The sequence below is a fragment of the Acomys russatus genome, chromosome 29 (assembly GCF_903995435.1).
Source record: "Acomys russatus chromosome 29, mAcoRus1.1, whole genome shotgun sequence".
NCBI lineage: Eukaryota > Metazoa > Chordata > Mammalia > Rodentia > Muridae > Acomys > Acomys russatus.
The window spans coordinates 38,747,481-38,773,653 of NC_067165.1; the positions used below are offsets into that span (position 1 = coordinate 38,747,481).

General features: G+C 45.7%; 1 protein-coding gene across 1 annotated transcript in view; it reads right to left on the reverse strand.

Annotated features, from left to right (window-relative positions):
* Positions 1 to 26,173, reverse strand: part of Vps13d (vacuolar protein sorting 13 homolog D) — a 227,894-nt gene that overhangs the window by 125,403 nt on the left and 76,318 nt on the right. Inside the window, 11 exon segments of the mRNA XM_051171302.1 lie at positions 306 to 458; positions 2,507 to 2,612; positions 6,492 to 6,566; positions 8,616 to 8,738; positions 9,829 to 9,969; positions 13,247 to 13,336; positions 15,143 to 15,349; positions 18,682 to 18,756; positions 19,575 to 19,785; positions 21,681 to 21,836; positions 25,216 to 25,349. Of these exon segments, the coding sequence (XP_051027259.1) occupies positions 306 to 458; positions 2,507 to 2,612; positions 6,492 to 6,566; positions 8,616 to 8,738; positions 9,829 to 9,969; positions 13,247 to 13,336; positions 15,143 to 15,349; positions 18,682 to 18,756; positions 19,575 to 19,785; positions 21,681 to 21,836; positions 25,216 to 25,349 (1,471 nt within the window).

Here is a 26,173-nt window from a genome sequence, read left to right on the forward strand (position 1 = left end):
TATCAAATCACCCCGCACATGGAAATCTGACCAGGATGCAATGGACCTGAGTGTTAGCAGGTACTAGCCTTTGCTCAGAATCTGAAATATGTAGTTACCTCCTCACACATTGAGTAAATGGAAATAAAAAGAAACACTATCTGAGACAGCATGACAGTCTATATTTTAAGAGGAAATAGTGACTTTCTAGGTGTCTTTGAACAATAAGACATTCAAATCATGAGTCAGTGAGGAACAAAACCCCGGGGACAAACATTTACACCCATGTCACATCTTTCACGAAAGGATAAACAATCATATTTTACCTGTGTCTTAACTTTCCTCTGGCTTCAAATTCAAAGGGGATTTCTTCACCTGTGAGGACTTCTCGCCACTCGCTGACATTGTGGGCATCATCCAGAAATGCTCCATTCCCTTCTGGAACCACCCCGGGACTCCCACTGTGAGACAGTGCAGCCCTGGAAGCCAATCACACCACAGGTTTTTCCTTCGGCCTTGCTCTCCCTGCTGTCTGTCTCCTCAGGAGTTCCATACCACCGAGGAGCCCCACCCTCCTGGGACTGAGTGACTGACTGCAGGAGCATGACATAGCCTGGTTGTTCTTTGTGACCCCAGGAGAGCCCTGAATGGACAGTGACTTCAGCTACTTTCAGGCTCAGTCACAAGTTCTTTGGATGTTTAGAAACAGACTGAAGTAATGGTGAGGAGTGAGGGGGGCGGAAAGCCAGTCTGTGCTATATGGCATGCATTAGGCCAGCCTGGGCTAGAGTGAGGCCCTGTTTCAAACACTGACTTTTAAGGAATGTGTGTGTGTGTGTGTGTGTGTGTGTGTGTGTGTGTGTGTTGCACATATGTGCATGTGGAAGCCAGAGGTCAGCATCAGGTGTCTTCCTCACTCTCCACCTGATTGAGACAGGGTCTCTTATTGAAGGTGGAGCTCATCAACTGGCTAGCCTGGATGTCCAGTGAGCTCCAGGGGCCCTGCTGTCTTCACTTCTGAGTGTTGGGACAACAGGCACACGCTATCATCTCCAACGTTTTACAAGGCTGCTGGGGATCCACGCTCCCATCCCATGCTTACACATAAGAACTTCACTGACGGAGCTGTCTTCCTAGTCCTACACGTCAGGCATTAGAGTGCTTGCCTGATCGAACTCAGGAGCACAGGAGTTGAATCACCAGAGGCCATGTAAGAATGCTGGGTGTGGTGGTGCATGCATCCTAGTGCTGAGGAAGGGGAGACAGGATCCTTGGAGCTGAGTGCTCAGGGCCTACTCAAAAAGCTCCAAGCCAATGAGAGACCCTTTGTTAAGGGGGGTAGACAACCTTCCTGAGGATGATATCCAAGGCTGGTCTCTGGTCTCAGCATACAACACAGTCACCCACAGCCACATTCATGCACACACTCACACACACAGTCACCCACAGCCACATTCATGCACACACTCACACACACACAGTCACCCACGGCCACATTTGCACACACTCACACACACAGTCACCCACGGCCACATTCATGCACACACTCACACACACAGTCACCCACAGCCACATTCATGCACACACTCACACACACACAGTCACCCACAGCCACATTCGTGCACACACTTACACACACAGTCACCCACAGCCACATTCATGCACACACTCACACACACACAGTCACCCACAGCCACATTCATGCACACACTCACACACACAGTCACCCATAGCCACATTCATGCACACACTCACACACACAGTCACCCACAGCCACATTTGCACACACTCACACACATCAAAAAGAAGAGAGAGCAACTCCTGAAAGACATCAGTACGCAGTCACCTACTCCAGCAGAGTCTGGATCATGTGACCAAGGCAGGACTTTCTAAGGGAGCATTCTGGTGACCAGCAAGAATTTAGCAGACGTGACCTAGTAAAGAGCTAAGTCTTGGCTGGGGTGCCCTCGTGGCTAATGGAAGCAGAAGAATGTAGTTTCAAATCAGCTGACAGTTACTCAGCTCTGCCCTTCATGAAGCTGGAAAGCCCCACTCCCCACGCCCACCCCCAGCCCACGTATTTAGAACACTGAGCCAACATCTAAGAGCCGGCAAAGTCGTTAGTCAAGGTTTGCATTTAGTTTAGGCAAGTTCCCACAGCCCTCCCAATTCCACCCTATGATATCTGGGCCAAAGTGTGTTTTAGAGACAAAAGCAAGTGTTCAGGAGTTGGGAGTGGAGGGCCTTTCCAAGGCACAAGCAGAAGGAAAATGCTAAATACTTAGTTGTGTGAGCAGCTTCTTTCAAAAGTGTGGAGCCAAAGGAGAGACGGAATGACTCTTCTCTCACCCTCTGACCATGAGCACAGCACACACCAGGTCAGTATGAGCACAGCTCCACTACTGCACCCTGGGAACCCCTTCCCAGTGGTCCTCTGCACAACCAGACCTGCCACCATCAACCTCAGGGCATGAGTTACTGATCAGTTATAAGCCTGGGGCCCTGAGCAGGGGCCAGCCTTCCTTACCTGGTGGGTGTGGTGGTGAGGGTGGCAAACCACAGCGTGCATCCCGTGTGGTTACGCAGAGCAAAGGGAACAAATGGCTGCCGACGCTTAGGGGTTTTCACCTCTGCTGTGACAAACAAACAAAGGCTATTAATTTCACTGTCTCCATGGCAAACGGTTCTATACCTGGAGACAGCACCCATAGCTGTCTTCTGTGTGAAGACAGAGGCAAGGAAAAAGGAATTGCAGGCTTGCTGACATGACAAACAGATGCTTCGTGGATTTGCTGGTTTCTGTGTGATTGGCTTGTGTGTGTGTATCTCTCACACACATGCACATGTATGCGCACACACACACACACACACACACAGTCCCTAGAACTCTCATGAGTCTTACTGCTCAGAACAGGGCATCAAAACCTAACATAGTTAAAAATCAAGAAAAAGATTGACATAGGCTACTCCTCTCAGTGCTAACCCTGATGGAAGCCCCGCTGAGCCATAGGATGTACATTCGTAACAAAATTAAAACCCTGGTTTTCTTCTAGTGCTTTTTCTCTCTCTCACTCGGGAACCAGGTCATGCTATCTGAAAGCTTTTAAATGAAATTTTTATCCTCTCTTATTTTTAGTGGGTACTGTGTGTGTGTGCATGTGTGTATGTGCATGTGTATGTAGGCATGTATGTGGTGTGCACATGTATGTAGGCATGTATGCAGTGTATATGTGTTTATAGACATGTATTCAGTGTGCACGTGTGTGGAGGCATGTAGGCAGTATGCATGTGTGTGTGGAGGCATGTATACAGTTGCCATTGTCTTCCTCTATCTTTCTTCATTTTATCTATTTATTTACTTACTTATTTTGAAATGGGGTGACACATGAATCTGAGGTCACTAACCGACTACCAAACTCAGAGATCTACCGGCCTCAGTCCCCCTCCCACACTCACACTAGGATTACAGACATATGCTACTCTACCCAGCTTTTCCACATGGGGTCCAAATACAAACTCAGGTCCTTGTGCTTGCACAGAAGGCAATTTACCAACAGAGCCATCTCCCCAATAGTTTGCTTTTTAACACAGACAATGCACCCTACTGAGGCCCAAGCCCTCCCTCCCCACCCACTACTATAATGAAGGGACCAAGGAGGCTGCAAAAGCAACATTCCACATAGCTGTTTCACCAAACAGCCTCTGACTGGGAACCTGCAGAGAAACAACTACCCAAAAAGGATATAACCAAATTCTAGGCAGAGGTGAAGTGATATCAACACTGAGAGCTGTCAGAAGGCAGAAGACATTCCAGTGTCCTCAGGACCCTTCTGCAGCCTGCTCTGACCACGGGCCTGTCACTTCCAATAACCAGACAAAGTAAGTGGGAGGTGGTGGCAGGTACCACCAAGCAGTGACAATTCAGGCTAGGAGGCACCTGGCTGGGGAGCGTAGGACAGAGTCACTGATGACCGCAGCAGGCCCCAGGGTCCAGCCGTCACTTTCTATATTTATCCTAAGAGGACAAAAAGAGCCTGAAACAAACCACAACATCAGTGAGTGGGAAGAGGAAGAGCAGCAGCACCGCACATCTCAAGGGACAGCAAATGCTGGCAGTGGAGAGCACCGGTGAGACTGAATTCCCTTCCCAGGGCCACAAGCCTCCACGGCCAAGACGAGAAGATAAATTATGGTCTGTCCAGCCAAAGGCCAATCATCGGCCTTTAAAGAAGCCATCACTTTCCCTGGTGTTTGTATTTTCACAACTTTTCAAATGGCAGGAACAAGATGACTGCCAAAAAGACAACTTCCGGCTAAGACAAGTTCTCTCTGGACAGCAGTAATTCAGCAAAGCCTATGTAACAGCCACCTGCTGAGGACAGGAACAGTCTAGAGCAGTGGTTCTCAACCTGTAGGTCATGACCCCTTTGGGGGTCAAATATCAGATACCCCAAATATCAGATGGTTACATTACAATTCATAACTAGCAAAATCACAGTTTTGAGGTAACAAAGATGTAATTTTATGGTTGGGAGGTCACAACATGAGGAACTGTATTAAAGGGTCTCAGCATTAGGAAGGTTGAGAATCATTCAACTAGGGAAAGTCCGCTCCCCACTGCTAAGGATAATGTCTGCCTACAACTGTGCCCACTTCCATTCCAGTGGCTTCCACTGGTTCGCTAGGTGCCCCCCGAGTAAAAGTTGAAGCTGAGATGCTGCAGCAAGAGCCTTCCGAAGGGTAAACGGTGCTCGTGTGCTCTGGGCGGAGGCACTTTCCATATGAGCAAGGAGAGCACCTTCATTACAGTAGACAAGGGCCAAGAGGAAAAGGACCAGATGGACCTTCCCATCCACTGTAAACCAGGCTGACAGTTTCCATCTGCAAATCATGCTTTGAAATAGCAGGTGACAGATGGCTTTGACCACTTTGAAATACAGGCTCAAATACTAGAAATCCATACAAAGAGATCCACGTGTCTACTGCTGTGAGATTAGATAACATGGAAGGCACAGTGAGAATGACCCCAGGTTTCCTGTGCTGATCAAACCTAGTAAGAGAGGCTAAAACACCACAGAGAACACACAGATCCCAGCACTGCATCAGCATCCAACTCGACGGTGTCCTTGTCTTTGGCACAATACCAGAGAGAAAACTCCCAACTCCATCAAAGAGACCACTACTTCCTGATGACCTCAAAAAATCTGCCTCCAGTGAGCGAATCCAATTGCTTCAGGGGTTGAAAAAGCCTCACGCTCCCCACGTCCAAGTTCAGCATCAAATGAAGCCAGCTGAGGAAATTCCTACCCCTCTGTGCGCCTTTCCCGGAGTCATCAGCCATTCTCAGGAGTGGGGGTTTCATGCTATATAGTAGCTTGGGCTATCAGAAAGGACCTGGTTAGTGGGTCGTAACAAAGTCATGGAAGCTCCAAGTCTGATGTTTGCTAGTCACAGAAGTGATGGTAAATTCCTATGCTGCCCACCAGAGTCTGTCACACTGGCTACAGGGGAATAATGCTTAGCTTTGCCTGAACAAGGAAATCATATTGGAAAGCTTAGCAGTGTGAGTTCACAGGAAATAAAGACGGAGGCCCTCTCTCAAAGACTTATCCCAGTTGAGCCTTCTAAAAACAAAATATACAGTTCAGTATTCTCAGTAAAAGACACTCAAATGCCTTTTGGGTTATCTTTCATTTTCTTTTGACAGAGTCTTCCTTTGTAGCCATGGCTAGCCTGGAACTTATGACCTTACTGCCACAACTTCCCAAGTGCTGGGATTACTGCCGTGGACCACCAAACCCAGGTCAAATGCCTTTTACAATAAGATATAACAAGACCCACGATCTGGAATTAGTTACAAACATGAATTAGTTGGGTTAGCAACTAATGAGCAGCGCTCATTAACACAAAGGAAGAGAGGAAGCCTAGCGGTCCACCATGAGGTGCTTCTTCCTGTCTCACTCAGCGGTCACTTCTCCAGGAACATTCTCTTTTCTATCTCCTAGTTACATAAATTCCGAGGTAAAGAAACTAAAGTTTGTATCCAAGTAATCTGCTGGGAAGCACTCTCTTGGCTCCATGACTATCAATTACTGCTCCTACCTCACAGAGCCCCATGCATGCCCGTGAGAATAATTGCTCACTGAGAGCTCTGTAGGCGAAGCCATGTGGTGCTGCCTGCGAAAGACAGCGTTCCTCCATCCTCTGCCTCTTCCTTGTAAGAGCCTCCATGCCTTTGGCTTTTCGGTATTGTGTACTGAGCCAGTGGTGAGGAGGCGGTCACAGTCATGCTTGCTGCCATTGCCATGACGAGGCACTGCTCTGCTCATCCTCTGCAGACACTCTCTGGTTATCGAAGCAAAGTACTTACAACTGAGCACAGCCCCATTCAACTCCGATTAACATCACACACACACACACACACACACACACACACACACACACACACGGTGTACACAGGAAGGCAGCTGTTGAAACAGGAAAATCATGCAAGCCCTCTGGCTGTACTGTACCTCGAGCATAGATCTGGTGCTCTAGGTTAGTCAGACTGGCTGTACTCCTAGTTCTAAGGTAGACAAGAGGGAGGCCTGGTGGACAGGAGAGACAAAGTTAGAAGGTAAGAGTCGGTGTGGTGAACAAGACGCACCTCCAGCAAGCACAAGTAGGGAAATTACAAATGGCATGCATCGTGCAGCTATGCAAGTGTTCTTCCTGACTGCTAAGAACCAAGAAGGTCCTTGGCAAAGCCAGCATTTTTGTGCACAGCTTTGGTGGTGCGACTGTGTCCTCTTTTTCTAATTAGGCGACAATACATGTGCTGAATATCCCCTTGGAGAAAACAACAAGCCTCTGGGAAAGTTTTAATTTAAAGCATGTTATGGACTGGCCCAGAAAAGTAACAGAAACTAACCAGTATGGATTTCAGGGGAGATATGCCGAGCACTAGGAATGGTAGAATGTTGGTCACTGGGCACCTCAACTACCTGGGCAAGAGTTTATCTCACAGTGCTAAATTCTAAACCCAACACAAGCATATTAAAAAGGCTTGAACTTTGAGTAGACTAGCCAGCCAATGGAGTCCTGCCACAGAGGTCTGCCTGTGGAATCAGCCCTTACTGCAAGGCCCACAACAAAGGCAACACAAGACTAATGCGCTCTCCACCCTGCTAACGCTCAGGGGAACAGCAACGAGTCCACAGTTTCTTAGGCTGGGTTGTACAGGAAGGGCTAATCCAGGAGCCTGTTTTATGGCTGGCCTCGGTAAAAAGCCTAACTTTTGGGAGAAACGTGGCTAAAGTTCTCAAATAAGATCTGAAAATTGGTAGTCAGTTCAACATTATTGGAAGCTACCAACCTGAGAGCCAATGCTACACATACCATGGGCGGCGTCTTAGAGGGCTCTCAGGGATTCCCAATAAACAGACGTTTGCTATTTAGGTGTATCAGCTTCAGGCGGCTAAAACAGTACATCACATCTGCCTCACTAACCATAAAAATCAAGCTTTAATATAGATAGGGTGACTTATTAATAATAGAGAGAAGAGAAAGTATAAGAAAAAGAGAGAGCGGGGCTTCCAGTGCATCAAGCCTTCCTGGAGCTGGCACTGGCTAGATCTCAGGTCCCCAGTACAGAGCTACCTTCAGAACCATGCTGTCTTGGGCATCCTACAAAGATTACTTAAGAGTGTCCAGAAAAGGCGAGGTTACTTTTTTTGCCACACAAATTAGGAGGGTTGGGGGAGCTGAAGCTGGAGACACGGGGAAGCTCTGGCTCCTTGGACTCAGAAGCACTAAGCCTGACAACGGAGGACAAGCACAGCGAAGCATCTTTGTCTTTCCTTCTAGAAGCTTCCTATGCTAAGAAAGCCCATCTTCCTGGGACAGTTTGCAGACCAGATGGAATATTTAAGTATTCATGAGCTATGTGAAGTCCCTCCAAAATTCCCCAAAGAAACCACACTGAAAGAGTTGGGGGCTGAGCTGAATTTGGATGACAATGGCTTCTGGAACAACCAGGACCGTGGTGTCTGTCACCATCGCCCCAGCTCAGAGGCAAACAGCTCTACGCTGAGGCAATTCATCAGGACAGAGAACATCATCAACAGAGAACACACTGACCTTCTGCAAGAGGCCAGTATTCAATCCCTTTATGCTCCATGAACAGTACAGCCCCCACACACACACAAAATGTGTTTTTCCCTTAGGATCTTGCCCTCTCTCTTTCCAAGAATACATACAAACCCTCTAGCACTAACTTTAGATGTTTTTATAACCCAGTTTTAAAAAAAAAATCCTGTCGATTGCAAAAGCAACTGTTTTCACCCAAGTAAAAATAAAGCAACCAATGGCGTGTCCTGACACGCTCTCTCAGCTCATCCTCAGTGTCGCTAGAAATCAAGAGTAATGCTTTGCAGATCCCTTCTCCCCCACGTCGATGGAATTAGAGCCCACATTAACAGTTCAGTAGTTTGTGCCAGAAAACTGTCTTTTACAAAGACGAAAACGAACAACAGAGGCCCGACAGAACTTCCTATGGAGTTCTCCTCAGAGAATGAGCACTCTATCTGACTCTCTGTGAAGCACTGTTCTGCAGATTAACACTGACACAGGCAAACATGCACATCGAAGAAGCTTACTTTGTCCAAAGCACGGCGGGTCCACAGAGGAGCCCATCCAGTCTTCTGACTTGGCTGACTCTGGTTCCTTGTCTTCTTTACAGTAATCCGCCAACCAAGATTCCTTGGTACTTACATACTGATCTAGGAAGAAATCCATAAAGACATTAAGAGGGAAGATGGGAAAAGGGGAAAGGTTCACATCAAATAGTTTCAATTCAGCAAAACAAGCTCTTACTGAGTGCCTCCCTCCATGCTGGGCCTATGCAAGAAGCTGAAAGGGCTGGCGCCTGAGACAGCAACTCCACACGGAAGGGATGAGAGCCAGCAGAGGGACTACTTCCATGAAGCCTCCCAAGACATAGCAGACTAAAGCAAAGAAAGAAATACCATGCTGGGGGCAGAGAAGGGCAGACTGACTCTGCTTTGGCAACAGTGGGTGGTGATAAGGTGTATAGCAAAGTCCAGGGAAGTCTTCCGAGAGGTGGAGACCTTTGTTCGGGTCGGTGAAAAAGTGAACAGAGATTCAATGAGACTGAGAGCAGAGTGGCATTCTAGGCAAAGGGACTAGAAGGTACAAAGACTCAAAGACATTAAAGTATATGGGAGACTTGGGAGTGCTGACTGTGAGGCTGTATCTTCAGTGTACATTATGCAGGAGGGACATTTCAGGGTCACCAAAGAAACTTTGAGAATGCATACCATTGGCTTGGCAATTCTTTAAGCAAGCCATTTTCAGAGTTAAGTCAGTGTGACAACTGACAGGGACTAGCACAGGGAACGAACTTATTCTGCTCAAGTCATACCTTAGGGAACCACTTTATAACTGGGCATTGTGGTGTATACCTGTAATTCCAGTCACTTAGAAGTCGGTGGCAGGAGAAATGTGAATTTGAGACTAGCCTGGCCTATATCACAAAACTTTGTTTCAAAAACACAAAAATTCCTGTGTCTAACAGAAGCAAATCTAACCTCACCTTTAGGATATTTAGTGAACCTCATTGACAAGCATTATGAGAAGAAAGTTCTCCAGGACCCTTTGCAGTCCCTAAGAAGCCTCAGATCTTGCTTGGCCACTGAGAGCGTTAACTTGGGGCCCAACACTAGGGTTCACTAGAAAAGCAGCCATGACAGGCACAGGGCCAAGCATTTGCCCACCAGGCATCCTTATCTGTAGGCTAGGGATTCAGGCTACAGAGAAGACGCTAGCCTAAAACAGGCAGCATCCACTCACCAATCAGTACAGAAGTGATGTTGATATCCAGGCGGGGTTTGGCCTTGGCCTCCAGTTTCAGTCGAGGAGGATGGAGACGACTAGCTGCCTGTTGTTGCCAGGATACAGAGCATGGCCAAGGCTCAATAAATGGCTCCCAGCCTACAAGAATGCAGGAAATAAAACATCTGTTCAGCAGATACCCAGGGTTTATAGGAGAATACTGCTCATGAATGCTTAGCAAGGACAGACTACAGTTTAATGGCTTCAATTCAATCTCACAATGAAAGCACCACCTTTTGCTACAGGTCATCCTACGGATAGATGCCTGCTGTCCGGGGCACCTGCCTGGAGGAGCATAAACACTCCCCACCATGCTCTTCTCGAGGTGGTAGGAAGCAGGGCTGGGAGAACACACGTTCAGTTTCATTAAAGTTAGGACCCCTCTTCTTTGATCAAGACAGGAAGAAGAACTGCAGACTTAGGTTAGAACAGAAGACCAGTGGCTTTAGCAAAGAGCTCCAACATCCACCCTGATCATAGGGGACCACAGGCTGGATCAAGGCCAAATTTAGAGGCTCATTAGCCTAACTTTCTCAGTTTATTTTGGTTTTGGTTTTGGTTTTTTCATCTTAAAACATGCCACATGTATAAAAGAAATTTAAGCAAGATGTATAATGTACATACAATTTAAAGGAGATAGTACCACAGGCACTTGTGTAATTGTTTAACTTGAGAAACAGAAAATCAGGCTGGGCCTGGTGGCATACATCTTAATTCCAGATCTTGGGAAGCAGAAGCAGGTAGAGTTCTGAAGAGCTCCAGGCCAGCCTAGTGAACATAAGCTCCAGGAGAGAGAGAAGAGAGGAAGGGGGGTAGGGTGAGGAGGAAGAGGAGGAGGAGGAAGAGGAGAAATAGAAAACAAGAACAGGTTGGTTTGCTTTATCTTTGAGTAGATGGATACATAAATGGAATCTTTTATTTTTTCCCCCAGCCAATGTGTCAAAAAGAAGCCTTGTTCCTTGTATAGCCTCATGCTTTCTTGCCAGCTGCCTTTGGAGCAGATGCTTTCTGGGTTGGAGTCTTCTCCCTTTCTGACTTTTAGGAGGAGGTGCTGCCTTCTGGGCCACGGCTTCTTGCCCAGGCCCATATGTATTCTTTTCAAAGCTTCTCTGGCCCTAAAACGTTTGACCACATTGTTAAGCACATTGTTGCAACGTATTGATGAAGCTGACTGGGTTCCTGTTTTTATACCAATGAGCAGCAATCCACCAGTGATCCCTGATTTTTTTTTTTTTTTTTTTTTTTTTTTTTTTTTGGTTTTTTCGAGACAGGGTTCCTCTGTGTAGCCTTGACCATCCTGGACTCACTTTGTAGACCAGGCTGGCCTCGAACTCACAGCGATCCGCCTGCCTCTGCCTCCCAAGTGCTGGGATTAAAGGTGTGCGCCACCACGCCCGGCTCACCAGTGAATACCTAATTTACCCATCTTACTCCTCAAAGATGTTTACTGAAGTCTAGTTTCGTTGCAACTAGGAAGATTTTACATGCAGATCAGCTGTTAATATGCTTGTGTTCAACTTCATTAGGTCCAAACTACATGAATTGTAATTTTATTTAAAGAAACTGTGTCTCATTTGCACCTCAGTATGTAGTACTGTCACATTTCACCTCTGCCTGACTATTGGGTATAAGAAATTCTATTTTGGCCGGGCAGTGGTGGTGCTCGCCTTTAATTCCTGAACTTGGGAGACAGAGGCAGGCGGATATCTGTGAGTTCCAGGCCAGCATGGCCTACAGAGTGAGTTCCAGGACAGTCAAGGGTACAAGGAGAAATCTTATCTCAAAAAAAAAAAAAAAATCTATTTTGGACCAAATGTTGTGATGCAGGCCTATAATCTCAGTATTCAGGGGGCTGAGTCAGGAGGATTTCCATGAGTTCCAAGCCAACCTCAACTCAGTAAGTCACAGAGTAGCCTGAGCTACAGAGTGAGATTTTGTCTCAACAAAAGAACAAAAAAAAAATCACAAAACCAGAGATACTTAACTCTTCAAGACTAGTTCACTAACTTTTGAAAGACTTGTAAGTATAATAACAACATATCAAAAATACACTTTTAAAAAATAGAAAAGCAAGGCAGGTGGATCGCTATGAGTTCGAGGCCAGCCTGGTCTACAAGTGAGTTCAGGACAGCTAAGGCTACACAGAGAAACCCTGTCTCGAAAAACAAAAACAAAAACAAAAAAAACAAAATCAAAAAAAGGAAATTTGTGCTTGTGTGCCCCTTGTTGTTTCTTTGTTTGTTTGTTGTTTTTTGTTTTTCAAGACAGGGTTTCTCTGTGTAGCCTTGGCTGTCCTTTGTAGACCAGGCTGGCCTCGAACTCCCAGCAATCCACTTGCCTCTGCCTCCCAAGTGCTGGGATTAAAGGCATGCGCCACCACGCCCAGCTCACATGTTTCTTAGTTTCATCCCACCCCATCCTTTTTCTCATGTCAAACGTATGCAGCAACAGGTGTAGAGGAATGTTAATTCAGAACATAGCTGTTCTGGCAAGAGATCATATCCAAAGACCTTCTAGGTCTATGTGATCTGTCTGGCAAGAGATCACTTCCAAAGATCTTTTAGGTCTATGTGACCCGGCTGCAAAAGGTCTCCTAGGTCTGTGTGATCCAGCTGGATACAAGCATGCCTTTAATCCAGGAAACAGGCAAGCAGATTTGAGTTCAAGGCCAGCCTTATATTAGGTAAAGAAAAGCTTAGATCTAGGCGTACTGATACATGCCTTTAATCCCAAATAAAAGTGAAATTAATTTGTAGTAGAAAGCACCCATGTTTGAAAGGGATGTCTAATTGAGTGGCATAAAAGGTGACAAATCAGAGAAGATTTGACAGAATAGGATATGCCCAAGTCTCATGAAAAACAGTAGAAAGGAAAGCTACTTAAGAGACAGTTTTACAGAGAAAGGAGGCAGTTTTACCAGGGCAGTAACAGAGAAATGGGTTGCAGAGAGAGAACTCATGTAAAGATGAAATGAGCCAGAAAATGAAAAGAAGCCAGAAGATTAGAGCAGATTGCTGAGTTAGTTTGAGGCCAAGTAGAGTAATTCTGGGCCAAGAGAGAAGCCAGATTAAATAAGTCAGCTGGGAGAAGAGTTTGGGCCAGAACAGCTAAGTTGAACCAGCCAGCCCAGAGCTCAGAAAGAGCAAGTAATGATGAGCTTATGAAGCAGTAAGTCTCAGAGTTTGAAAACATTCTAGGCCTAGGGTAGATTATACAGAGGCTCTAGCCAGGATGAGGCCTAGGCCAGCAAAAGGCAGTAGTAAGCCTCCCAGACAACAATTGATCCAGGAGACTAAAAGTTACTTTTACAAAGGGACCCTAGTAAACATTTCAGTTTATTCTTTAAATCCTACAATAATATGTGCTTTGTACTGACCTGAAAGAGCGCGATTATAATAATCTCCAGAAAGGGTGAAGTGTGCGTAGCCTTCAGGGCTAGCTCTTATGTGCTGAAGAAAGTTCAGACCTGCAACAGAAGGTATTATCTTAATTTGTGAGGATTTGGCACTCCTTTAAGCACTGTACCTAAAACATGGTGTCACTCCCTCTGCCCCCATCCCCAGCACACAGGTATAGCCAAAGCCTTAGTAACATAAAAAGGTATTTCTCCATGAATGCATGGAAAGAGGGCAATAATAAGAAAGGCATGTGCTGCCAAACATTAGCTTAAATTGCTTTTAGTGTATTTCTTAATTCTTTTAAGAATTTCACACATTTTGATCATATTTATGCCCAGTTCCTCTCCCTACCCCTCCCAGATCCACCCTGACTGCTGTACCTCATCTCCACCAGCAGGCAACACTGTAGCTTCCTTTCTTTTTAAACCCATCAACTTCAGTTTGAGCTGCCCACATACTCCTGGGTGTGGAGCCATCCACTGCAGTGTGGTTGACCTACCAGGAGCCACACCCTTAAAGAAAACTGGCTCTGTGTTTCCTATAAACCATCAGTTGTCCACAGTTCCTCAGATAGGTGTGGGGGCTCATGAACCTCTTCTTACTCCATATTAGCTCAAAATTATAAGATTACCATAGCAGTCATAAGTGGTTAAATAATTATTCTCTACAGAGAAGCCATGCATGCCATCAGTCAAAACCCCAGTGGCTTTTAATTGTGTAGCCCTAAAAAGCACAGAGAAGGAACAAGTCTAGGATGGGCAAAGGCTGACTGACTTCAAATCCCCAGAACCAAACTTCACGAGGAAGAAAAGGCTGGCAAGCTGGAAACCACAGAAGTGAGAGGTGACTCATCCATATTCATAGTCATAAGTCATAGTCATATTCATATTTTCTCTCTCTCTCTCTCTCTCTCTCTCTCTCTCTCTCTCTCTCTCTCTCTTTCTCTCTCTCTCTCTCTCTCTCTGGGTTTCTCTGTATAGACCTGACTGTCCTTGAACTCCTGAGTGCTGGGGTTAAAAGTGTGTGCCACCATGGCCTGGCAAGTGACAGGTGATATTTCACCATTTCCCCCTCAGAATCCTAGCATATGCAAGAGAGGGCACTGAGGAAAGAACCCTCCTGCCTGGGTCCCAGGCCACCAAAAACAGGTAAGTAGGGTCACCTCACACGTGGCTCACTGCAGGAGATGCCACGTGAGCCTTCTAATAGGACCCTGTTTGATTTTCAAGAGAGAAGCAGGCAGAAGCGCTCTGCTCCCAGCTTTTGTGACTCTATTCACCACCATGTTTCTGTGTGGGAGAAGATACGTAGAAGGTACAGACAGAATAACTCGGCTGAAACTCTTGATGTGATGGAAATTTTATCAGTGTCAGTTTCTACTATTCCTGAGCTATTAGCTGAAGCCACATATGGGAAATAAATTAAAAATCTTGGGCATTCCTTCCTTGTACACACTTGAGCATGTCCTACTTTCCTTGGCTATCCCTTGAGAACCCATGCCCTCACATGTGGCTCATTTTCTTCTTGAGTGCACCCCTCTCTCTCTCATAACCCTCCTGCTTAAGTCCATACTAAATTATCTTTACTAAACCTCAACTGGCACATGCCTTTAATCCCAGTACTCAGGAGACAGAGGCAGGCATATTTCTGAGTTCAAGGCCAGCCTGGTCTACAGAGTGAGTTCCAGGATGGCCAGGGCTACATAGAGAAACTGTCTCAGAAAACAAAAACCCTGAAAACCATGTTAAGCTACTAAGTTTTACCTACACCATGAAGTAGAGGGTAACAAGAATGCATGGAAAACGTCAGAGGCAGGCCCTACAAACTGACCAGCACTGGGCTGCTGGACGAGCTCACAAGCCAGGCACACTCACGGGAGAAGGTAAGCTCCGCCAGGGGCACATCACAGTCCATGCAGTCATCGATGAAGCAGATGCACACGCTCTCAGCCTTGACCTCCACTCCAGAGATGTGTGGAGCCGGGATGGCCCCTGGGTTGTCTCTGCTGCTGGAGGCCAGGGACAAGGACTTCAGGGGCTCCGCATTCTTAAACAGCCAACTTGCTGCCTTCTTCAGCTGGCCTTCAAGAAAATCAGAAGGTGAGCAGTTCCCTAAGCTTCATAGGGATCTGTGAGCAGCCCAAGAGGGCTGCAGTGCAGAAGGACCCTTATGCTGAGGTAAGGTGGTAGTGGTGGGGGGCACGTATAATAGGAATTCTGCTCTCAAGCACACAGAGTTAGCTCCTGGTTGTTGCACACCTTCTACTCAAGTTAATAACACCTTTCCTGCTCTGACTCCCAAGAGCCCCTCCTGTGCCATCTGTGAACAGATCACTAGGGGACAAAGGTGGGGGCAGGAGTAGAGGTGCCCAGAGTCTCAAGGCTACTTGGTATGCAAGTTTCATCTCTACTCTAGTTCTGCATATACGGATGTTAAGTGTCCTCAAGTGCCTAACTCTGTGCATAGTTTGTTTTCTCAATCACAAACTCCCTGAGAGCAGAGAACAAAATGAGACGTATGCATGCTCATGAATGCAAAGACGTGTGTGTGTGTGTGTGTGTGTGTGTGTGTGAGAGAGAGAGAGAGAGAGAGAGAGAGAGAGAGAGAGAGAGAGAGAACTGTTGATACCACCTGCCTGAATAACAACCAGAATGCTAACACCCTCTTCCTCCCAAAAAAAAGAAAAAAAAGAATGAAAGGGCAGAGATGAGATACTGGAGGAACAGGAGAAGGGAGGGAGTTGGGGAAGGCAATGTCACCCTACACCCAGAACTCAGAATGTGAGGCAATTTGCCTGCTTGAGGCTCTGAGCAAGGTGAGTGGCTCTAGAGTGGCTCTTCACTCCCCAGCTATGAGTACTGGACAAGCTGTTGACTCTCTGTGCTCTGCAGCATTAGAGGAAGTAAGTGCTCAGAGCAGAGCCTGGTCCTGATCCTGGCTCCACGTAGCTGTTATTTTCATATTTTTGAGTAATAGGACTAAGTGGCTTTAGTTCAATAACAAGAAAATCTAAAAGGTTCTTAGAACATGGAAGAAAATATGTTTGAATGGCTAAAGGGAGAATAAAAATAATAATTTAACATTAGATATTATGAGGTATAAAGTTAAATCAAAAGCTTCACTGTTTTCAGGAGTAAAGGTGCTTTAGGTCATGTAATGAGCATCTCTATACAAAATTGGCCCGTGTGGCCTGAGCATAGCATTCTAGAAAAGAGCAAAGAGCTGTGACGACACCACAGATAGGCGCATATCCTTGTTTATTAGAGAGCCAATGTACCGAGTCAGCCTAGGTGTCCAGTGTGAGTGGCAACAGAATATGGGGTTCACGTGCACAGTGCACTAATTCAGGCACAGAGAAGAGTGGTGTAGTTTGAGGGGAAAGTGAACACAACTGCAGACCATTATATGAAGTGAAATTACTGAGGCCCAGAAAGGCAAGTGTCATATGATTTCTCCCATTTGTGGATCCTAGATTGCGTAAGATACACAAAATCACAAAGCGTATTTGCACTATCACAGTCCCCACCCACTTATGCATGAGACTCCCAGTGCCTGTACCTCAGCACCTTTCTGTACTTACTGTGGCTAAAGCTCTGGGCAAAACTAGCATCACTTCTCCTTCAAACCTACAGGTAGAAGGTTTGTTCTGACTATGGAGCTCAGCAGCCTCAGATAGGGATTGCCTGGCTACTTCTTTCCTTGCTAAAAACTTTCACTAGCCCTTAAAGGAAGCACTCTGCAGCTTCTCTTGGGCATCTCTGAATCCCAGGGCACTATTCTCCGCTTTGGGGCCTTTGTTAAGTTATAAAAGGCTTACACAAACACAAGCTCTGCTGCATGGAGGCAGGTGTAACTACTGAGAAATTAGCACATACATACGGAGACAGTCAGCCAAAGGATGACTCACGGCCCAGGCAGGACAGACAGCCAGTTCACCAGACTACTCAGGATGATATGAGACTTAAAATTCATAAATTATCTGTAGGACTTCCAATTTAATTTTTTCAGACCAGGGGTTTAATCTCTAGCACTTCAGAAAGAAAAAACAAACTCTGTGTGTGTGTGTGTGTGTGTGTGTGTGTGTGTGTGTGTGTGTGTGTGTGTGTGTGTGTACTTGTGTGTGTCTGCATGTGCCCACACACTATGCACATATAGCACCTAGAAAAGTAGAGAATGCACACAAGTGTAAAAGGCTAGAAGGAAAAACAACTTCAACTATATTGCTTTTTCTTAAGAATAACAAGGGTCAAGTGTGGTGCGCCATGGTGGAAGGACAGAATGTGTAGTGTGCCATCGTAGAAAGGGCAGACAGACAGACCTCTCTTTGGTGCACATTAGGCCAACACAATGGATAAACTCAGGCAAGCTTACTTAGGAACTGCCTAAGCCAGTTCCTCATCTGAAGAACAGACAGTAATGGCTATTTCCAAGAGCAAGGAGACTCTGCAAAAAACGCAGAGCCAGGCTGGGGACAGGGTCAGAGCTCACAGTGCTGCCTACTGGGTTCCTGCTCCAGCATGGCATACAGACAGCCAGGCAAAGTGGCTCACACCTAGTGCTGGGGAGGTAGAGATGGGCGAATCAGGAGTTCAAGAACACCCTAGGCCATATGACAGGTTCAAGGCTGGCCAGGACTACACGAAGCTCTAACACTAAATAAAACAAAGATGAGCCTAGGCAGATGGCTCAGCAGGTAAAGGCACTTGCTGCTAAGTGTGACAACTTGAGCTCAATCCCCAGGGCCCACATCGTGGAAGGAGACAACTAACTCCAAGTTGTCCTCTGACTTCCGCACACAGTGTCACGTGTGTACCACAAACATACATGCACACAAATAAATAAATGTAATAGGTGTGTATTTGCATAGAAGACCAGATTTGTTTCTTTGTTGGCTTGCTTAAAAAACAGAGAGAGAGTTCTAAGAGCCCAGCACATGATCGTGGTCATGACTACCATCGCCACTGCCATCACCTCCACCACCAGTAACCACAACCAGCAGCTACTTCAAAGGGCCCAGGCTCTTGCCCACAGCCAGGGCCGCCTTCCAGAGCTTCACAGGGAAGGAAGAGCTAGCGCTAAGAGGCTCCGTGACTTGCCCAGGGTCCTTTAAGAGCAGCTGATGTGGGGCAGAGGAAGAATCTGGCCCACAGAAGCCAGCTCCAGAGCCAACCTCCTGATCAGAGGAAACTCTTCGTGTCAAATCACAACTATGGCCAAACCAGAATGATGCACAGCCGCCCCCCCCCCCCCCGATCTACCCCCACCCTCGGCACCAGGATACATAGGAATCCTTGAATATTCATATTCTCCCTCTTCCTCTCTCTCCCTCTTCCTCTGATGGAACTGAGGCGGAAATGAGAAGGAAGTATGTGTCAAGACAAACAGCAGATAACGGAAACCACATTCAAATTACCTTGGCACACCAGAAGAGCCTTGCGACAGTCGTCCATGCTGAAGCCCAGCTCCTGCAGTCTCGCCAGCTGTAGCTCTAGGAGGCAAGTTCATACGCATTACTCCATAGTCTGACGAAAGGGTGAGTAACACCACCTCACACTGACCTCCTAGTGTAAACCTCTATCCCGCGTGTCCGGGCTTTCTCGTCACTCCCTTACGTGTGTCTTTAGAAGTGGAAAACTGGCACTTAGTGTGAGCAGTACTACTTCCACATTTTCAGAGGAAAGTCTCGATTTTTTTTTAAAGATGTATTTATTATTTATACAGTACTCTGCCCACACATGTGCCTGCCCACCACAAGAAGGCACCAGATCTCATTACAGGTGGTTGTGAGCCACCATGTGGTTGCTGGGAATTGAACTCGGGACCTTTAAGAACAGATGGTGCTCTTAACCTCGGAGCTATCTCTCCAGCCCGAAAGTCTCAATTTTTTAAACTAAACTTGAAGATGAGCCATACAGCTCTACAAGGAATTCTGGGAGGAAACCAAGCTGCAAGCTGGAGCAGTCACTGTAGGGTCTTTGTTTTTAAATTTAAAAAAAAGGGGGGGTTCACACTTATGATTTACAGTCATACTTATGACAATTAGAATATGAACAATTCAACTGTGCATAAGAAAATTGAAAAAGGTAAAGGGGGGGCGGAGGTGTTACCAGTATGGTGGATAATTCCATCAATAAGGAGGCTGAGGCAGAAGGATTGGTGTAAATATGAGAACAGCATGGATAATTTATGACATAGCAAAGATATAGAGGAAAAGTGAGAGAGAGAGAGAGAGAGAGAGAGGAGGAGGAGGAGGAGGAGAAAAAATGTTTTTAAGAAGATTGATTGGGTTTCCAATTAGACACCTACCCAAGACAGGATCTAAGGTGTGCCTTGACCCTTCTCTGACATCCTCTCCAATTCGAGAGGCCCCTGGGAGGCAACTGCTGACAGACTCTGCCTCCATGGCTGCCGTGTCTGGTGCTGCAGCACTGGCTTGCGCTGGGATGGATTTCGCGATGGCAAGAAACAGCTGAACATCGTTATAGGAGAGCCTGATATCCAGGGCGTGTAACTGAATCTAATGGGATGGAAAAGGCGGCGGTCGTTTCAAAGTTACTCTTGGCTTTGCGCCTACACCTCACTCCAACATAATTCCTACTCCATGTCCCAGAAGTCCAGATATCACTACAACCTTCTCATTTAAAAGATTTCAAAGATCTTGAAATTAAGCAAATGATGACAAGGTCATATGTCTCAGCCATCAGATAAGAGTCACAAAACTGAATGGGAAAAATAACAACACTAAACTTGGATAATTACTAGAGCAATTAATATCACATAAGGTAGGAAAATAGCTGAGGGTGCGGATCATCTGTTGGTAATTTTGTTAATCGATTTTACATAGACCCAATAAACTGATCAACTGTAATGGGTAGCCTATAATTACCTGGAAGAGAGTCTCAATAGGGGACTAACTATTGAGTTGGCCTTTGGACAGGCTGCGGAGGTGCGTCCTTTTTTTTTTTTTTTTTTTTTGGTTTTTCGAGACAGGGTCTCTCTGTGTAGCCTTGGCTGTCCTGTCCTGGACTTGCTTTGTCCACCTGCCCCTGCCTCCAGAGGTGTGTCTTAAGTTAACTAACCCAGCCTACTGTGGGTGGCACCATTCCCTAGGAAGGAGGTGCAGAAGTGTGTGAGAGAAATCAAGTTGAGTACAAGCTAAAAAGCAATCACGTATGCACTCACTTCTCTCTGCTCTTGACTGTGGATATGATGTGACTAGCTGTTTAAAGTTTTGCCTAGACCTTGTTACAATGTTGAACCCATATCCTAAACCCTTTTCTCCCCTCAGTTGTTTTCATCAGGATATTTTATCACAGCAACAGAACTGAAACTAAAACACCAACAAAAATGGATCTTTTTGCCCCCTATACTGCTAGTACTCAGAGACAGAAGTAGGAGAATCAGGAGTTCCAGAACAGCCTAAGTGACACAAGACAATAATAATAATAATAATAATAATAATAATAATAATAATAATAACAACAACAACAACAACAACAACAACAATAACAACCTTATTGTTAATAAAAAATAAAAAACCTTTTCTTTATTCAAACATAACCTTATGTTGGCCACATGTGGGACCATCATTTCTGAAATGCACTCTTAGTTAGAGGTGAGCAATATACTCCACTGGTGAGGGGAGCACAGATGTTACAAGCAGGCACAGAGTGCAAAGCTTTGTGAAACAGCCTTATTCACTCACTCAGTTTTTCCCAGTGAGGTACTGCTGAACCTGAAAAGCAACGCGGCTTTACTCTTTTGGGTCTCCATAATCCAAATGGACTGATTAATCATTGCCTTCTTATCAAAACAAACAAACAACAACAATAAAAGAACGCCTGGCTTACAGAAATGGCTCAGCCGTTCAGAGCACTTACTGCTCTTCCACAGTACCTGTGTTCAGTTCCCAGCACCCACACTAGGTGGTGTGGTTCTGGTCTCTGTGGGCATTCACAAACACAGACAGACAGACAGACACACACATACACACACACAAACACAAATACAAAGAAATATAATCTTCAAAAGAAATCAATATCAAGACCACCAGAGTTTTAATCCTCTTTTGTCTGGTCCCAGTGAGACCTTCTGCTTCTGCTGAGCTCAGCTTCTGGCCCTGGACTATCCTCTTTCCTCTGCTGGCCTGTACCCTACCCGCCCTCAGGTCCCCCAATCCTGCAGCACTCTACCCACAAGGACTATTCTTACGTTTTTTTGACTTCTGCTTTCCATCAACTTTCACAGAAGTTCAAAATTATACTAGTCTATTAAAAGGTCTATTATACTTGTCCACACTACAAGATCCTAGGTGACACCACATTTATTTTGCATCTGTTGAGGTAACTACAAATGTGTGTCTGCACAGGGAACCAAGGGCGCACTGGGGGCTTAGACACTGCTCAGCATTACCTCTAGAATGGGTGGGAAGTCATCACTGTTGAAAGCATCCATCAGCCCAGAGCTACTCTGGTAGGAAGAGTTCCCCACGAGCTCCACTTGGATTTGCACTGGATCCACAATGGAAAGAGCTGTGTCCTGCTCATTCCCCAGTCGGCATGAGAACACCTGAAAAGGGAACGTGATACAGCGAGGATTACAGTCGGCTTTGGGAGCCTCACCGCTGAGCAGCACCAGTGGGCTGTCTCAGGAGCCATCAGCCTGTGGTCACCAGGCCAGAACCAGCTAAGAAGATCCGGCTGCCACTCTGGTGCAGTGGGTCACCTGCAGAAAAGTGTTCCCAGTTCATCTACAATGGCTTACAGATCTCCTGCCCTTTGATTCAATAATCCCACTTCTAAGAACCTACTCTAAGGAAATAATACAAAATATAGAAAAGTTCGCTAACTTTTAATGAGAGAGAGAGAGAGAGAGAGAGAGAGAGAGAATTAACTTGAAGTTGCAGAACATCTACTGGTGAGGCATCTGCAGTCACTTAAAGATGGGAATTAAAAGCAAAAGCAGTGACACACTGACCTCTGCCCTTGACAGACTGACATAGGAGGACCACAAGTTTAAGGCCAGCCTGGGCTACACAACAAGACCCTGAATCTAGAAACACCAAACAACAGGAAAGGAGGGAAGGAGGGAAAACACAGTTGAAAGGCAGTGGTGGAGCATGCCTTAAATCTGTACGAAGATGAGCATGTCCCAGGCCATGTAAAAATACAGCCCCACCAAAATATTACAAAGCTGGGCATGGAGACTCATGCCTACAATCTCAACACTAGGAAAGCTGAGTCACGAGGACTGTAAATTGAAGGCCAGCCTAGGCTACATACTGGGATCCTGTTTCAAATGAACAAAATAATAGCAATAATATAATGTTGACTTTCTTTTAAGGACAGGAAAGAACACACCAAAATGGCAATAGAAATTATATGTAAGACAGGTAATTTCTCCTCCTCTCAGAATTCCTAATTTAAAGTGCACTCATTGCCAAAGCTGAGGGACAGATACATAGGAGTCCATTACATTAGACCTCAAGCTTTGTATGCATGAAATATTCTGCAATGCTAACAAATAAACAAGTATGCTTCAGGGAAGACTGAAGGAAGCAAGGAGGGGCTCCCCTTTGCGACCAAATTATTTTGTGTTCAAAAGGAGCATGGAGGAAAGAAGGGAGCACTCATTTGAAGCTGCTCACCCCCACACAGCCTCTATCCTCTTGGGGCTTTTCTTAGCACTACGGAAGCCATAGAGGCCCAAAGTCCTTCACCATATTCAAGATTGATGTATTATGCATCACCAAGTCTCCTGATCTACCAAAGAGGTCCTAAAACTGAAGTCTGGTTGTGCCAATAAAAAAAAAATGGGCATCTCAAATATCTCGTCACTTCTTTTTCTGAGCTGCTGGAGCAGGGAAATTTCATCTTCTCCTTTGGGGGCTTCAGCTACACCAAGCCCAACAGCTCCTTAATCAGCCACCACGATGCCCCACTCGAAGCTGGCCTTGTCATGGCCTGGAAAGCTGACAGTCTGCCACTCCAGGATCAGCCAATACCTGAGCACACAGCTCCTTGTCCCAAGTTGAGCTTTCTTCACCTTACAGAAGCAAGTGGTCAGAAAGAAGAACCGCCCCCCCCCCCCCCCCGCCACCGCCCAGTTTTATCCAGCTACATCCACACGGAGAAACGCATATGGCTCACAGTGAAAATGAGTAACAGTAATGGGAGGGACGCAAAGAGCCATCAGAAGGGGCGAGAGGCTGCGCAGACATCCCGCACATGGTGAGAGGAACAGTCGCTGAGATCTGTGAGTTAAGAGCATCCCATAGAGATGGCTTCTGCCTTGTCTCCTCTGTTATCTCCAGACTTAAGAGAGCGTGGATGCTGTTTAGTATTGCATATGACATAGCCAGGTGACAAAGGCTACCCAGGTACAAATTACCTCCTTCATAATAATCACACCAACATCAGAGGCATGACCCTTTTGGTCACACATGACTCTCCAGGGTGCACTACAGCTCAACTATTCCTGAAGGGATGGATACCATATAAAACCCTCATCGCCTTTTCTAAGCAGGCCTTCCTTACCCCAGGGCCCTGGCTCTTCACAGGACAGTCCTCAGTGAGAGGGAAGAGGATTTGAAGCAAGTAGGGCCACTGCTTCAACTGTGCAAACCTACCATGGAGTTTTTCTGAGGCCTTGGAGGAAAAAGTATTCATTTTCCTTTTCCCTTCAGAGACTACACAAAATCCAACTGCACCTGGTGATCCACTAATCAATCCCTAACTGGATCTTACATCTAAATCCTCCTTGAGAGATCATGAGGGAGACTTCACAGTATAAGATGTTAACTTAGCATGTGATAGGAAGCCCCGTGGTGCACGTTTTTCAGCACTGGTAAGAAATACTGCATAATCCCGACTCGGGGGAGAGGAGACATGCAGAACTAGACCGCCCATCAGGGTGCTGATGGGAATGGGACTAAAGGGTCTCCTTGCCTTGTCCTGGGTATTCATAGCCTCACAATGGGGAAACACAAGAGAGTAAGTAAGCTACCAGTTTGGAGGAAAAAGCACAAGGACCTTTACTGAACGAAGTCTCTCTAAGGAGAGCTCGGGAGGCCATGATAGATGTGATGGCATAGATTTGAAGTTCCAGCTGCTCCAGAGGCTAAAGCAGAAGAATCAAAAGTTCAAGGCTAGCCTAGGCAACTGAGACAATCAACATAGAAAAGGACTGAGCTGAGCAGGGACTGTAGCCTACCTCAGCTGACAGAGTGCCTTTCCAGCATGCTCGAGGCCTTGGGTTCAATCCAAAGCTGTATCACACACACACACACACACACACACACACACACACTCCATTGTACACACCATATAACCATTTACATATCAATTATATACATATGATCTATGTGGGTATAATATATATAAAGTATATACATATTACATGTGTATGTCACATATACTATATAAATACACATACATAAATTATACATATATGATATATATTTAAATCACACATAGACATTACATACATACTATATATATGTATACTGTTTAAATCATATACACGCACTCCGTATTTGTGCATATAATAATCCTCTATATATATGTATATATGTATAAATTACATATGCTATATATCATATATAAATTATAAACACAGCATGCTATATATTTTATAACTGAATATACATATAAATTACACACTATGTATGTTTTTATAGCTACATATGAGTGTACATACACAGACACAGTTTTGGGTCTTTTCCAAGTTCTACTGACTCAGAAGCTTTAGAGGTTGGACCTAACAGTTTGACATAAAGAGGGACAGGGTAGGGATGAAGCCTAGTGATAAAGTGTTTGCCTAAGCATTCACAAGGGCCTCGGTTCCATTCCTAGCACTAGAAAAACATGCATTCAGGAGGCAAATACTTTTCCAGATGCTTCTCTCTGGAACCCAACATGCAGTACTGTGGTCAACACAGACTTCTTACCTCAATGCCAAACAAACTTCCTGAAAAGGGACGATCAACAAAGCGAGGCTTATAGGTGAGCACTGTGGTGCCTTTCAGGATAATGGCATTAGTATCAAAGCAGGACACATCTTCAACAACCACAAACTCTGTGCCTGCAAAGGAGAGCATCATCAGTCAAGTTAAGCAAGGAAGCTGCCATCACCCAGTTGTCCAAACACAAGTGACACAGTTGCCCCAGGGGAGAACCACAGGTGGGACTGTTCCTTCTTCAGGACGGCTCTCACCATCCTGCTCCAGTGGCATGCCAGACTCAGGGTCTGGAAGGTACAGTGGAGCTAAAAGAACAATGTCCAGCAGAAAAGGCCACAGGGTAGCTCCTCTCTTAGACCTGCATGCTCAAGACCAACAGAGAAATGACATCCCAGTCACGTGGGAGGCCTAAAAGATACCCTGGGGTTAAAAAGTGCATTGTAGGCTGGAGAGGTGGCTCAGTGGTTAAGAGCGCTACCTGCTCTTCCAGGGGTCCTGAGTTCAATTCCCAGCAACCACATGGTGGTTTAGAACCATCTGTAATGAGATCTAGTTCCTTTTTCATATATGAGCGAAGATAGAGCATTCATATATATAAAATATATGAATAAATAAATATTAAAAGAAAAAAAGCACCCCTTCTCCAAAGGACTGAGAATCCACAGAAGAAGAGTCAGATGGGTCAGTCAGGCAGCACAGCTATCACAACAGGTTGGCACAGCTGTTCATGCTGCCCACATTGCTGTCCAACTGCCGCTGTTAGGAAGTGCTGACAGCTTCCTACTCACTGGGTTTCCATCAAAATAAATGAATGAATGAATTAATTAATTAAAAAGTATAATGCTAGGTCCAGTGGTTTGCACCAACAATCTCAGAGCTTCGCAGGCAAATTCTAGGCCAGCCGGTGATAGAGTGAGACCCACCTCAAAAAAAAAAAAAAAAAAAA